General features: G+C 38.7%; 2 protein-coding genes across 2 annotated transcripts in view; both read right to left on the bottom strand.

Moving 5' to 3' along the window:
* LOC126194994 (protein unc-80 homolog) overlaps window positions 1-15,743 on the bottom strand; it is a 1,036,886-nt gene that overhangs the window by 902,977 nt on the left and 118,166 nt on the right. Inside the window, exon 2 of the mRNA XM_049933411.1 lies at window positions 1,746-1,841. Coding sequence (XP_049789368.1) covers window positions 1,746-1,831 — 86 coding nt within the window. The 5' untranslated portion in view covers window positions 1,832-1,841. The remainder of the gene's footprint in view (window positions 1-1,745; window positions 1,842-15,743) is intronic.
* Window positions 13,576-14,442, bottom strand: LOC126195653 (uncharacterized). Its single transcript, XM_049934278.1, has one exon. It carries the CDS (start codon window positions 14,440-14,442, stop codon window positions 13,576-13,578), a length of 867 nt encoding a protein of 288 aa, XP_049790235.1.

Here is a 15,743-nt window from a genome sequence, read left to right as displayed (position 1 = left end):
CATGTCTCTGTTTATACACATTATAAATGTATTATGGAGTAGTTACAATATGTTACATTTTTTCATGTCTTTCTTTTTTTTATCAGATTAGTATCAACTTTTGTAGCACAAATTCCATGCGGTAAAATCATCGGACATTTATTGTATGCATAAAAAGAAACGTGTTTTACAGGCCACTGAAGAAGCCTCACAAATAAAAGAAGCGAAACGCGTATGGAGATATACAAAATTGCTTTTGATTTAGTTGCATAGACGGAAAATACCTCCACGAATTTTATATCCTGTCTACTTCAGCTATTGTCAGTTATTGTGCTGCTTAAATAGCAATATGGGACATTATCCCATTACCTTTGTTTTACTTTTGTTGACGTTCGTCTTACAACATGTTTTCACTGCGTTATCCATTTCTTCAACTGATTTAGCCGTCTCTGACATAGTTTCAATGTCATCGGCAAACTTTACAGTATTTATTTCTTATCCATGAACTTAAATCCATTTTCAATTTTTCCTCGCTAACATACCTGTCAGATGACAATCAGCTTGGCTTTGGGAAATGTAAGGGTACCATAGAAGCACTTCAAACGTAGTCCTTCATAACGGAAGCAACAAAAGAAAAATCAATATATGTTCACAGTATTTGATGACCTGAAAAAAGCTTTCGACAAAGTGCAATGGTACAAGATGTTCGAAACTCTGAGAAAAACTGGATTAAGCTGCAGGGAAAGACAGGTAATACACAATATGTACATGGAGCAAGAGGGAACAATAAGAATGGGAGACCAAGAACGAAGCACTCGGGTTAAAAAGTTTGCAAAACAGCGACGTACTCTTTCGCCCCTACTGTTCATTCAATACATCGAAGAAGCAATGACGGAAACAGAAGCAAGTTTCAAGACTGGGATTAAAATTCAGGATGAAGAATTCAAGGATAAGATTCGCCTGTGACATTACTGTCCTCAGATTAAATGACAAAGAATTGCAGGACTAGTTAAGTAGAAAGGTCTAAACGGCTCACATTGTGACTGAAAGTAAACCGAAGGAAGACGAAAGTAACGAGACGCACCATAAATCTATTAGCAGTGAACTCAACATCAAAATTGGGGAGCGCGAAGTAGACGAAGTGAAGGAATTCCTCCACTTTGGAAGCAAAATAACACTGACAGACTAGCACGTGAAAAGAGGGCATGTCTGGCCAAAATGAGTCTGCTAGTATCAAACACAGTCATTAATTTGAGAAAGAAATTTCAGAGAATGTACGTTTTGAGCACAGCCTTGTATGGAAGTGAATGGTGGGCCGTGGAAAAATTAGAAAATAATGAATCGATGCCTTTGAGTTGTAGCTGTACGGAAGAACGTTGAAAGTTAGACGACTGGTAATGTAAGAAATGGGACGGTTCTCCGAACAATCGGTGAGGTGAGGAATGTGTGGAAAACATTGACAAGAAGAAGGGAGAGGATCACCGGACACCTATCAATACTGGGTTTAAGGGGAAGCTGTGACAGGTCACATCAAAATCAGTCGTATGACTGATGACGAAAAAAGGGAAAATGTGCAGATTGAATAATATGGGGAATAGGCTCATCAAGGGCATTGCTGCAACCTGAGTCATTCTCTCCCATTCGTGGCCTCCAACTATTGTAATTGCGGCCTGATTTCTGTACAAGCTATAGATAACATTACATTGACAGAGATAATGAGTTTCAAGAGATGTTATGAGTGAAAGAAAAGTACAAAAGGAACTTACCCGAGTTGCCGCCATAGAAAGAGCTGTATGGGGATAGGGAGAGCTTGGTCGTTGTAGCTGTCGTCCAGAGAGGCTCGTCGATCCATTTCTTCTGATCTGAAAATAAATGCATCATTTATTGGCTGTCGTTGTTGATTGGTTAACAGAAAAAATATGTTCCAGAAGAATATGTTATTGCAGCAATGAAATGTAGATTTAGAATAGTCTGCCACGGTAGTCGCGCAGTCAGCGTAGCGGCTTGCTAACGGGAGGGGCCCAGGCTCGATTCCCTGCAGGAGATTTTTTTTCCGCTCGGGGACTGGATGTTGTGTTGTCTTTACTTTCGTATCGTCATAAATGACATTCCGGTGATGAGATAACTGTATGGGAGCATACAGAAAGCCAATAAATTTAAAATAACATGAATTACAGTAAGTTTTAAAAGCCACGCTGACTTATAAAAGTGCCAAAATTAACTCTATTAAAACATCGTCGGACGTTTTGTGTTTGGAACTTACTGTAGTGTACCTAATGATTCGGTTATTCGACTATAAGATAGTAGTTAACAATTGAAAGCAATATTTTCCGCTTAACAAGTAGAAGTAGTGAAATTCTGGGCCAAACGAGAGAATAATTTAATTCTGCATAACGACTTTTCTAATGTTACGTTACAGAAATCCAAAACCTCATTTCTTTTTATAGGTTCATAAATATTACGAATGAGTATATACTTGAACAGGATTTGCTAGTGAGGGAAGACTTTCAACTACTTTATGATGTGAAGCAATGGTTATTTGGGTAAACTAACTTCTTATTCCTGTATTTTATCTATTATGAAGAAGGCAGTTGACAACAACCGGTGCGTGTATAAAAGATAGTAAGCTGTCATCATCGACAATATTTTCTGTAATATAGGTTATATACCCTCTTTTGCGACCGTAATAAACATCTTATTTAGACTATGCGTTTCACTTTATTTCAAAGCATTGCCAGAGGTTGATTGTTTGTTTCCTACTTAATTCGTAATGTTCTTCTACACATAAGTCTTCGATTTTTGGTATAGTGCACTTCACTGCCACTGAATGCATTTTCAGTTTTATGTTGTGTAGATCCAGTTTCATCTAGTGTAACCTATTTTGATGTTGCCTGCAACATTTCCCGTTGGATAAGCGACTAAGAAAGAATGTACAGTACTTTGGAAAATGTTATAAGTATATAAGAATTTCTGCGGGAAATTCAGGAAGAATAGGAAATGAAACAGGAGAGAATGAGCGAAAATTCTGAAATCGGTATACAATTGGCCAAAGAAAAGAGTGTCCGTTTCACTGGAAACACTGAATGTACATGGACGAAGAGTGAAAAGGTAAATCACAATGAAGCGAAAAATAATCAGTGTCCTACGGAACAAAAATAAAGTATTTATCTATAAGATGTAAGTCACAGGAACGTATGTGGCATACAGAAGTAGTGCTTCTCGCGTTATGTCTCTAAGCCTGCTTATGAAAAAGTGTGTAAGGCACACAGCCATATGAACCAGCTTACATAGGCATTTATGCAGAAGCATTTCTCTGCTAGGACGTACTGACTTTCTTTGACTAGCAGAAACCTTTTCATACAATTAGTACGTATCTTTCATACCCTCTTCATGTGCCATACAAGTATAGCTCCCTTAGTTTAGTACATGGAGCTATCTGTCGTTCCGTACAAGAATATAACAGTTTGAGAGTTTCGTGATAAGTTCTGTTCAGAATTGTTCTAAATAAGCCTCTCGTATGTACGTACTAAAAATCGTATTTCAGGGTATGACTCTCAGGTCACTTTCACCATAACTCACGCCATTGCTGTATAAAATACTACATTAAGGAATTTATTCGCTTGTAAGTTTGACTGTTAGTTTTTGATAACAAGCTTCTCAGATAGCAAGGATTTATTTTTTGCCACCTCTTGGCCTAAGAAAGTACAAAGGGTACTTGGAAAGTTTTGGAAGCTGCGCCTGCAGAAGGTCTAGTGAAAATGTGTTTCTGAACCTATTGATACCTTTATTATTATTATTATAAATTTTTTTTACACGTCAAGTTCCGTAAGGAGTAAATCTCCAAGGTCATGGAACGTGTCAGTAGATGAAATTACAACATAAAAGTAATAAGAGATAAAAATAAAAGTTTATGGACCCAAAAAAAGTCAGTCCATAAGTTTAAGTAAACGCAATCAACAATACAACATGAATCAGCTTAATTTTTCAAGGAACACCTCGAAAAAATAGGAGCTACCCACGAGGAAACTCTTCAGTTTCGATTTCAAAGCGCGTGAATTACTGCTAAAATTTTTGAATTCGCGTGGTAGCTTATTGAAAATGGATGCAGCAGTATACTACACACCTTTCTGCACAAGACATAAGGAAGTCCGTTCTAAATGCAGGTTTGATTTCTGCCGAGTATTAACTGAGTGAAAGCTGCTTATTTGTGAGAATAAGCTAATATTATTAACAAGAAATGAGAGTAAGGAATACATAAACTGGCAGGCCAATGTCAAAATACCCAGACTCGTGAACAAGGGTCGACAAGAGGTTCGTGAACTTATAACACTTATTGCCCGAACCTCCCGTTTCTGAGCCAAAAATATCCTTTTATAATTGGAAGAGTTACCCAAAAATATAATACCATACGACATAAGCTAATGAAAATAAGCAAAGTGCACTAATTTTTGTGTCGAACGATCACTCACTTCAGATACCGTTCGAATAGTAAAAATGGCAGCGTTAAGTCTTTGAACAAGATCCTGAACGTGGGCTTTCCAAGACAGTCTACTACCTATCTGAACAACTAGAAATTTAAACTGTTCCGTTTCACTAATCATATGCCCATTCTGTAAAATTTAAGCGTCAGGTTTTGTTGAATTTTGTGACAGAAACTGTAAACATTGGTTCTTAATGTGATGTAGCGTAACTTTATTTTCTACAAGCCATGAACTTAAGTCATGAACTGCACTCTTTGAAACCGCGCCAGTGTTGCACACAACATCCTTTACCAAGCTGGTGTCACCAGCAAACAGAATATTTTAGAGCTACCCGTAATACTGGAGGGCATATCACTTATATAAATAAGGAACAGGAGAGACCCTAACACTGATCCCAGGGGCACCCCCAACTTGACTGTACCCCACTCAGACCCCACATCACAGCTATTCTCAACATTGTGAATAATGACCTTTTGGTGTCTGTTGCTAAAGTAAGAGGTGAACCAGTTGTGAGCTACTCCCCGTATTCCGTAATGGTCCAACTTCTGGAGCAATATTTTGTGGTCAACACAATCAAACGCCTCAGTTAAATCAAAAAATAGGCCTAGCGTTCGGAACCTTTTGTTTAAACCACGCAGTACCTCACAGAGAAAAGAGAATAATGCATTTTCACTTGTTACACGACTTTTGACCTGTTGCCTCAGTCAGAATCGGATGAGCCTCATGTAGCTGAAGCTGTAGAAAGAGCACAACAAGCTTTCAAGGACTTGAAAAAGGTAGGGAAATTTGTAAAGAGAAAGAAAGTTCTGTTGTTAGGTAGTTCCCATGGTAGAGGTGTTGGCCAACTACTGCAGGGAAATCTAGGTCCAGAGTACCAGGTCACAAACTTTTTCAAGCCTAGTGCAGATCTGGGTCAGGTAACAGAGGATGTAAGTGCTTTATGCAAGGATTTCACAAAGGAGGATGCCGTGGTTATAGTGGGTGGTTCGGGAAATAGCATTGGCAGAGACTCTGAATATTCCATAGAGAGTGACCTAGTGAAGATAGCGACAGCAACGAAGCATACGAGTGTGGGATTTGTGTCTGTGTTGAGACGCCATGATCGGCCTCATTTGAACTCTTCCGTAGGGAGGGTGAACTTGGAGTGGCTGCTTAGGACGGATATAGGGTCCCATATTGGTTTGATTCCTTTGGATGCTATCGATAGGTGGGACTACACTAGGCATGGCCTTCACCTCAATAGGAAAGGGAAGGGAAAACTGTCTGGGTTGATTGCAGAAAACTTAAGGGGGGACACTGGCACAAGTGGTAAAATACCAGTGGTCACAGGTGTCAGAGGGATGCCTTTTTTAGGATAGGGAAGGGGGAAAGAAAACGAGTTTTAAGAGAGATTGGCAGACACACTCAGTTTGAGAAAACAGATGAACAGGAGTCAGATTTTATCATACAGCCTCCATTTAAACAGTGTTTAACAGAAAGTAATCAGAAACTGCCAGTTCATCTTCGCCAAAGCAGTTACAATCCCATTAGTATGCAGTATCAGTTATCTTTATTACACCAGAAAATTCTGGGACTTAGAAATAAAGTTGATGAACTACTCATTTGTATCGATGAAATGAATTCATCTAACCAAATTGAGATAATCTGCCTCTCTGAACATCAAGTGACCACTGATATAGATATGTTAGACATTTCAGGATTTAAGCTAGCTTTCTACTTCTGCAGAGTAGATATGGATGGAGGAGGAGTTGCCACATTTATCAAAAACTGCCATAAATTCAAGAACATTGACATTAATAAATTCTGTTTAGAGCAGCATCTAGAAGCATGTGCAACAGAAGTAGAGTTCCATAACAGATCCTATATAATAATAACTATTTACCGAGCACCTGCAGGAAATTATAATCTATTCTTAGATCATCTAGAAGCTCTTTTGGGTTATTTAACAGGAAGAAACAAAGAAATTTGGATTGCTGGTGACTTTAATACATATTTTCTAATGCAATCTTCCAGTAAACATTCACTGCAGTTAGTAATGTTGTCTTTCAATCTAGCTCACACTGTAAACTTTCCAACTAGGATCACTAAATCCTCAAGGACAGCCATTGCTAACATTTTTATAGACAAATCAAAGGAACAAAATCATATCATAAAACCTGTTATAAATGGACTATCAGATCATGACATGCAGCTCCTTGTTTTAGATGTAAATTCTAAGCAGGTTATCAAGACTGCTAAATCTGAGTACAGGAGAGTAGTCAATCAACCAAAAATTAAGTGTTTTAGAAAACTGTTCAAAGATATGAACTGGAAAGATGTTTATAGTGCTCATAACATGAATGAAAAATATAACACATTCATGAACAATGTCAGTACCATGTTTGAAAACTGTTTTCCTCTAAAAGTTACTCAAATTAAACAGAAGTCTATAATAAAACCATGGATTACACAAGGAATAAAGATTTCCTGTAAGACAAAAAGGAAAATGTATCTGTCGACCAAGAATAGCTCCAATGCTGATGATTTAGCTAAACACAAGGAGTACTGTAAAACATTAAAAAAAAGTAATTCAGATGTCTAAACAAATGCACTACGAGAAGAAGATAGCAATGTCAGGGAACAAAATAAAAACAATATGGGATATAGTGAAAGAGTAGACTGGTAGAACCAGAAAGGAACGGGAGCAAATAGCACTAAGGGTAGATGACACATTAGTAACTAATGGGCATAGTGTGGCAAATCTATTTAACAAGTACTTTATATCCGTTACTGATAGAATGGGACTTTCAGGATCAGTAAATAGGACCCTTGAATATCTGAAACTAGCCTTCACAAATAGCTTCAAGTACATGAATATATCACTCACTTCACTAAAAGAAATAACGTCCATAATAAAATCTTAAAAAACAAAGCATTCTAGTGGGTACGATGATATATCAACAAAGTTAATTAAGGCATGTTCTTGTGAGTTTAGTACAATTCTAAGTTACTTGTGTAACCAGTCAATTATAATGGGCACATTTCCTGACTGGCTAAAATATGCAGATGTTAAGCCTCTACTCAAGAAAGGGGATAAAGAGATACCATCAAACTACAGACCGATTTCACTTTTGCCAGCATTCTCAAAAATTTTAGAAAAAGTAATGTACAGGCAGCTGCTCAACCATCTGACCACAAATAACATATTATCAAGAACAAAGTTTGGTTTTCTGAAGGGTTCTGATATCGAGAAGGCTATTTACAACTACAATGAAAATGTACTTAATTCATTAAATAACAAATTACAAGCAGCAGGTATTTTCTGTGATTTGTCAAAGGCATTTGATTGTGTGAACCACAACATCCTTTTAAGTAAATTAGAATTCTATGGTGTCACAGGCAGTGCTGCAAAATGGTTCAAGTCATACCTCACTAACAGGAAACAAAGGGTGTCAGTGCAAGGGACTAGTGAATTAAGTCATCAGTCATCATCAGAATGGGAAGAAATTACATGTGGTGTCCCACAAGGATCCATCTTAGGGCCATTGCTTTTTCTTGTGTACATTAATGATCTCTCATCAGTTACACTGCCAGAAGCAGAGTTCGTTTTGTTTGCAGATGACACAAGTATTGCAATAAATAGTATGTCAAGTGTAGTTTTAGAAAGATCTGCTAATGATATTTTCATGGATATTAATAAATGGTTTAAAGCCAACTCACTGACATTAAACTTCGAAAAGACTCACTATATGCAATTTAGAACCTGTAAGAGGTTACCACCCAGCATATGCATAAAATACGAAGAAGAGCAGATAGAAGAGGTTGACAGTCTTAAATTCCTGGGATTACAACTTGATAATAAATTCAGTTGGGAAGAGCACACCACAGAACTGCAGAAACGCCTTAACAAATCTGTATTTGCATTTCGAGTGTTAGCAGACATAGGCGACATAAAAATGAAAAAGCTTGCATACTTTGCCTACTTTCATTCCATAATGTCATATGGTATAATATTTTGGGGTAACTCTTCAAGTCAAACAAAAGTTTTCAGAGTCCAAAAGCGTGTAATACGTATTATTTGTGGAGTAAATTCACGGACGTCCTGTAGAAACCTCTTCAAAGAACTGGGTATACTAACTACTGCCTCTCAGTATATTTACTCATTAATGAAATTTGTCCTAAATAATATATCTCTTTTTCCAACAAAAAGCTCAGTTCATACAATACCAGGAACAAAAATGATCTGCACAAGGACTTAAAAGCACTTACTTTAGTTCAAAAAGGGGTCCACTACTCAGGAACACTCATCTTCAATAATTTGCCAGTAAACATAAAAAATTTAGTTACAAATAAAGATCAATTTTAAAGGAGCCTGAAAGACTTACTAGTGGCCAACACCTTCTACTCCATTGACGAATTTTTTAATAGAAACAAATGATGTATATATTCATACTATTAGTATTGTTATTTCAGCTTTAAAAAAAACTGACATGTTCCACATCCACGAGGATCTCCTTAGCACGGATCTATGGAACGTAAACTAATCTAATCTAATCTAATCTAATCTTCTAAAGCCGAGCTACATTTGATACCAAACCGTGTGATATAAAATGATCAATTATCCTTACATACACAGCCTTTTCAATAAGTTTGGCAAACATTGATGGCAGAGAAATAGTCTAAAATTGTCTACATTATCTCCTTCTCAATTTTTATAAAGCGTCTTTACTACTGAGTACTTTAATCGTTCAGGAAACTGACTATTCCTAAAGGAAAAATTACAAATATGGCTAAATACAGGGCTAACATGTTCAGCACAGAACTTCAATATTGTGCTAGGTACTCCATCATTACCATGAGAGTCCTTAATCTTCAGTGATTTAATTATTGACTCAATCTTCCCCTTTTCTGTAGGAGAATTGCAGACATCAATCTCGAAAGGCATTTGCCAAGGAAGTTATATGATTCTCTGTAGAAACTAAATTTTTATTTAATTCGGAAGCAATGCTGAGAAAATGATTGTTAAATACTGTACATATATCTGATTTATCAGTAACAGAAGTATTTTTGCTACAAACTGATTTTATATCGTCGACCTTGTGCTGCTGACCAGACATTTCCTTCACATCTGACCATATGGTTTTAATTTTATCCTGTGAATTAGCTATTCTATTTGCATACCACATTCACTTTAACTTCCTAGTAACTTTTTTTAAGCACCTTACAATACTGTTTGTAATAGGCTACTGTATCTTGACTGTGACTACTTCTAACATTTTGCTATAATTTCCACTTTGTTCTACATGATATCCTTATCCCACTAGTCAGCCACTAGGGCTGCCTGTTACTGCTAGTACTCCGTTTAGAACGTTCTAATGCAAAGCCACTCTCAAAGAGGATGAGAAATGTGTTAAGGAAAGCACTATATTTATCATCTATGTTATCGGCACTATAAACATCCTGCCACTCTTGATCCTTGACAAAGTTTAAAAAACTCTCTATTGCTGTTGGATTAACTTTCCTACATAGTTTGCAATTATATGTGACATTTGTTTGAGCACAAAAGCCATTTAGTGTTAAAATTTGTGCATCATGGTCTAAAAGGTCATTCACCTAACAGAATGCCCTTCTAGTAATGAAGAATGTCTATGGCTGTGCTACTGTTCCCCTGCACCCTAGTTGAAAAAAACACAGTCTGCATCCGATCAAATGAATTTAGGAGATCTACCAGCATCCTTTTTCTTACACCATCATATACAAAATTTATATTGAAGTCACCACATATAAATAATTTCTTGCACTTCCTACAAAGTGAATTAAGAACACACACTAGCTTGAGCAGAAATGTTCTGAAGTCAGAGTTAGGGGACCTATAAACAATAAAAATTAGAAATTCAGTTTCACTAAATGCAACTACCCCTGCACAACTTTCAAATATCAGCTTAGCGCAGTGCTGTGATAAATCTATGGACTCAAATGGAATACTGTTTTTTATGTACATGGCCACTGCCCCACAGTACAAGGAACTCCTTGAAAAAAAGCCAGCCATTCTGTTTCCTGGTAAAGGAAGCCTATGACTCGTCAAATTATTTAAGTGGTGCTCTGCCATACCAATAATTTCAGAATCAGTATCTATAAGCAGTTGAATAACTTTATCGCTAATAACTCTTATATTTTGGTGAAATATGCTAATTCCTTCACTACTTGGAAACACGACATCCTCTGAAGGTGAGCCCTTAGTTAGAGGGACCTCCTTTATGCAGGTATATCTATAAGCTGACTTCAATCTAAAGAAGTTGCAGCTCTAACACCAACTACTATAGGAATTTTTCCACGAATGATCCCACCACCACCCACTACAGTGTCACCTGTAAGCTTTACCAGCCTTCCCTCCCCATACCTATTGAAGTGCAGGTCATGCCTAGTGAAACCTGATCTACTGATAGACCCAATTGGTACCACTGAAATCTGACCCCTGCCCTCTGCCATCAGCCCCCTCTCCAGCCCAATGTTAACGCACCTAACAGCCGCATTAAGATGAGCCCGAGCATGACGCTGAAACAATTGCACAAAATGCACATTAGTGCCACCAGTTTGAGTACCTATCTCTACCAGTTCACCACCTGCATCATAGTCCCCGTCCCCACCAAGCTCCGCCCACCATCACTACCTTATCCTCCTTCGCAAAATTCCTAAATAACTCCCCTATACTGTCACTCATCTGAACCAACCCTGCACTAGGTTACACAATGCTGGTGACGTGGTACTCATTCCCCAACACTTCCAGAAACTACTGGCCCACACCTCTACCGAGCGAACTACCTAGCAACAGAACCTTCTTCTTTCTGTTAGACTTTGCAACTGAGCTAGGCCTCATAACTGCTCAGGACTGCTGAATGTTCCCTACATCTACAGCTACAAGAGGCTTCTCTCCACTCAACTCTGACAGTTGGTCAAATGTATTGCATATACGCAAAGTGTAGCTGTCCGAATACCTCCTCCTCCTAGCTGCCTTCTTGCAAACTCCCAGTTCCCATTCCCCAGCACCCTTCGCCCTCCTCAACCTATCTAGTTCCTCGTTTGCGCGTTGTAACTGCACCTGAAGGGCACAGATCTTGCGCTCCTGTTCCTCTCTCAACTTATTGCTACTACAGATTCTGCATTCCCAGGAGAGGATCTCGCAATGTCCAGTGGCTTCCCCACTGCATTGCTCCCAATGAAAATACTTTTAAAAATATCCCACACCGTAACCCACCACTCGCAAACCTACGATAGAGCCCACACCTCTCACTTATGGTAAAATTTTACAGTTACTGAAAAAAGCTATGTCTTCGTTACCTAAGTTCAGTTATACCATAGTTATCTATTCATGCTCTAAAGCCACGAGCACAAGCTAAGTTGATTAGTTCTGCCAGCGTCTCAGAGACGTCACTTCGAAGGAAAGAGTGAAGTATTAGAAGTTTTTGCGGATTTGTTTCACTCTTCAGAGCGAGGTACGAAAAGCAGTTTGTCTGTGAGATTTTAAAAAATGTCTCTTCATGAAAAACATATAAGAACGGATAAGATATGTACCGCCAACCTAAGATGACTTAGGTCTGTAACGAAATATTTTTAGCTCATTCAGTGATCGTGGGACTGGTTGCATGTTAAATCTCAAACCTCTCCACAGTATTCCATAGAATGACAACAGATGAAACCTTTCTAACGAGCCCCCCCCCCTTCCTTTCTATTTGAGTGGAATGAGGCTCCCTGCCGAGACCCAGATATCTTCTCCCATACATTCATTTCCATAATCATCCATGACATGAAAAATACAACACTGCACTTATGCCTATATTACTCGTAAGAAAACAGACAACGGCATTTGCGCATCGAAGATTGACTACGTCTAGTTTTAAAATGCACAGTATCTGATCAAAACTTTTCAAACAATTGCTAGTGGACATTATTGTGGGGTATGGAGTGTATCCACTCTTTATGTTTATGAGGTTTGAATTACGCTAGAGATAGTTTGAAAGAGGTATCTCGTAATGTCTGAGGAGGAAGAGCTGGAACCAGAGAAAGTAGCGATATTGGACGCTGGGGCCATGAGCGAAATTGATGTTCTAACTCATTCCAAAGGTGTTCCATGGGTATAAGATCGAGAGTTGGTGCAGGTTAGTCCATTTCAGGAATGTTACGGTCCACAAACCATTGCATGACAAATGACGCTTTATGACAGAGTGCATTGTCGTGGTAATATAATCGCCATCTCTGAACTGTTCCTCTACTGTACACAGAACACCTGTAAAATGTGTTCATATCTCCCCACATTTAGTGTTTTTTAAAGGGCAATAACACCCTCTCTTGTGTACTTCATTGTTCGCACTACACAGGATGGCAGGTAACATTCCCCAGGTCTTTGCCAAACTCAAAGCCTTATGTCGGATTGCCACTTGTTTCTAGTCCTCCAGTATCCGGTGCCGCCGTTCTTTACATCACCTCATGTGTTGCTTGACATCGACTGGAGAATGTGTGGCTTAAGAGGAGCTGGTCAACCATTGTACACCATTCTGCATACTCATTGTGCTTGGTGGACTTCTGGAAGCACTTTGGAACTCACGAATGTATGCTTCCGCTGATTTTATGCCATTTTCGAACCATCCTCCACAGCGCTCGGGGGGTCCCTGTCCATCAGTACATGAGGTTCGCTTGATATTGGTTTAGCTGTGCCTGTTCCTTAGCCTTTCACCAGCAGTTGTCTCGATCAGCATCAGTTGTCTTGGGCAGCTTTAGAAGGGCTGAAATGTCTGTGATAGATTTGCTACTCAAGTGACATCCAATGGCTAGTCCACATTAGAAGTCAGTGAGCTATCCTGATCGCCCCATTCTGCTGTTCCTGCTTCTCTATCTCAACAGAGTATTTCTCGACTCCTTTTGTACTGGCGGGTTCACTTCTCGAGACATCTAGTCGTCAATTCCTCATTCTATAAGAGTGTCCGCATACTTTCGATCATTTAGTATATGTGCTCGCTACGTGACTTTTCCTTGTTTTCGCAAAAGAAGACTTGACTGGAAAATACCGAATGAGGAGGCACGGGGGTAAGAGACTGGACTATTTGGGGGTGCAGCGGTTCGAATGCGTCCGGACGTCATGCTATATGATATGAGGTAGACTCATTAAAATAATCCCTTGTTCCTCTACAAACTCTGAAGATTCCAAACAGCTTGTGTGAGACGTGTGTCCATCAAGTATTAACAGTACTTCTCCAGCTGGTTTCCTGGGAATGAAATGGTGTTTTAGCCAATCCAGGAAAATAGAATTGTTTACACATGCAGATTTTTCAGACATTCTTACAATTGCACCAGGTGGCATTGCGTCCATAAATTCCTGCTTTAGGTTTTTCCCCTTCATTATGGAAAAGGGTGGATAAAATGTTCCTTCGCCATTGACACAATACAGAACAGAGATTGTCTCTCCTTTCTCGCCAGATGTGACTGACGCAACGTTTCTTGAACCTTTAATTGCTAAAACACTGACAGGTTTGTTGTGCAGCTGCAGCCCAGTTTCATCCATATTGTAGACATGGCCTGGTTTGCCAAACCATTCGTTTTCGCGCATGACAGTTGCAAGAAGCTTGAAATACTCTTTCACAATGTCTTTATTCATCCCTTTGGCTCGAGCAACTGACACACCTTCCGCTCTTCTTACAACTATATTGGAATCACGTCTAAGAAAGGAATGAAGCCAGTCGTAAGCAGTCTTTTTTAATTCCTTATTGAAATTATGTTGTATATTTAGCCTTTCAGCTAATTCAAATGCCATACTCCTTACCGAATCTCTACATGGTGCAACACCTCGCTCTTGAAGTTTCTTAATGTGAGTGATGACTTTTCGTTCATTCTCTATACCCAGTAAAGGCTGAAGTCCCATACTACCCTTGGAATAATTTTTTGACTGCAGTCTTCTTTTCAATGTAGTTTTAGGTATACCAAAAGTTTTAGCTGTAGCATTGACACCCATGATATTATCCCACACAGCATGTATGGCCTTCATCAATCCTTCTTCGGTCCATTTGCCTCACTCACAAGATCCAGTCCTTCTGTAATTAGTTGGCATTTTTCTGAAAGAGCAAAATTCCAACTATGAAAAAACATGTTATTCGATCAATTTTTAAAATATTAATGTAATTTCTATGGTCACTTATAATAAATATAATTGTTGTCCATCTCTCCCTAATTAAAATGCCTGGTCCATCACTCACAAATAGAACTGGTCCATCTATCCTGATTGTCTGGGAGAGATGGACCACCCCGATTTCAGTCTGCAGTTTTAGAGCTCGGTGGCCATTTTAGGTTAGGTACATGCCAACAAATTTGTCAAGCTTTTAGTAATAAAACTGCAGGAATACTGTGCAAACTGTGGCATAATACTAAAAGAACGCAACTGCATGATAAAACTTTTCAACTTACCAAAACAGAAAATGTGATTTTTCTCCGGAACTAAGACGATAATGACAACACCACTTATGCACGACGTTCGTTCAACAAAGAACTTTCTCATAAGTGAACGGTGCAGCTCTCTAGCGGCGCGTTCACGAAATATGTCACTGGTCCGTCTCACCCAGTGGTCCAACTCACGCCGAGTTACCCTATGTACTATGACAATTGACCATTAACATTTCATTGCACTAAGATAAATAGTTCCAGAGAAAATGTACTCTAGGCTAGATCCAGGAAACTGAGTTTTAGGTTTTATTGCACCAACAAGGTCTTTAATCCATTCTTGCTCTGCACTCATCATTTAAATTCACAGCTTATTCCATTGCATCTGTATTAGATTCCTCTGCCACTGATTTGCAAGCAGCACGCAGTAGAGAATTATACTTATGAAATTTTGTAGGAGGGCTTCATAAAGGCACATAAAGAGTTCCCTGCCGTTAACCCCTTTTCAACAGTTCGTATGCAATACACAAACCTAATATTGTTTTCATTATATTCACTATTTTCCTTCTGGAAAGTGCTCCAGACCTTCTTTCCTTGAAAACTTTGAAAACCGACCTCGACATTTCGTTGTTCGAAAAAAAAACACACATATTACGTTACAACTACAGGAAGCAACTGAATGCACGACAACAAAGAAAGTGGCCAATATCTGAAAGCTTAAAGAACGGAAAAAGATGTCCCTAGGTTTATGAATCCAAAGAAGTGACGTCACAGGGGAACAAGTGAACGCGTCTCACTCCGCAAGCTGCTAATTAAACTTACTGTTTAAACAAGAATTTGGCCTAAAATATTCTTGTATTCGCAAAAAGCAAACTTCAA

Source organism: Schistocerca nitens, chromosome 7 (genome assembly GCF_023898315.1).
Source record: "Schistocerca nitens isolate TAMUIC-IGC-003100 chromosome 7, iqSchNite1.1, whole genome shotgun sequence".
Lineage (NCBI taxonomy): Eukaryota > Metazoa > Arthropoda > Insecta > Orthoptera > Acrididae > Schistocerca > Schistocerca nitens.
The sequence above is the reverse complement of the archived record's forward strand: the minus strand, read 5'-3'. Positions and strand labels throughout refer to the sequence as shown.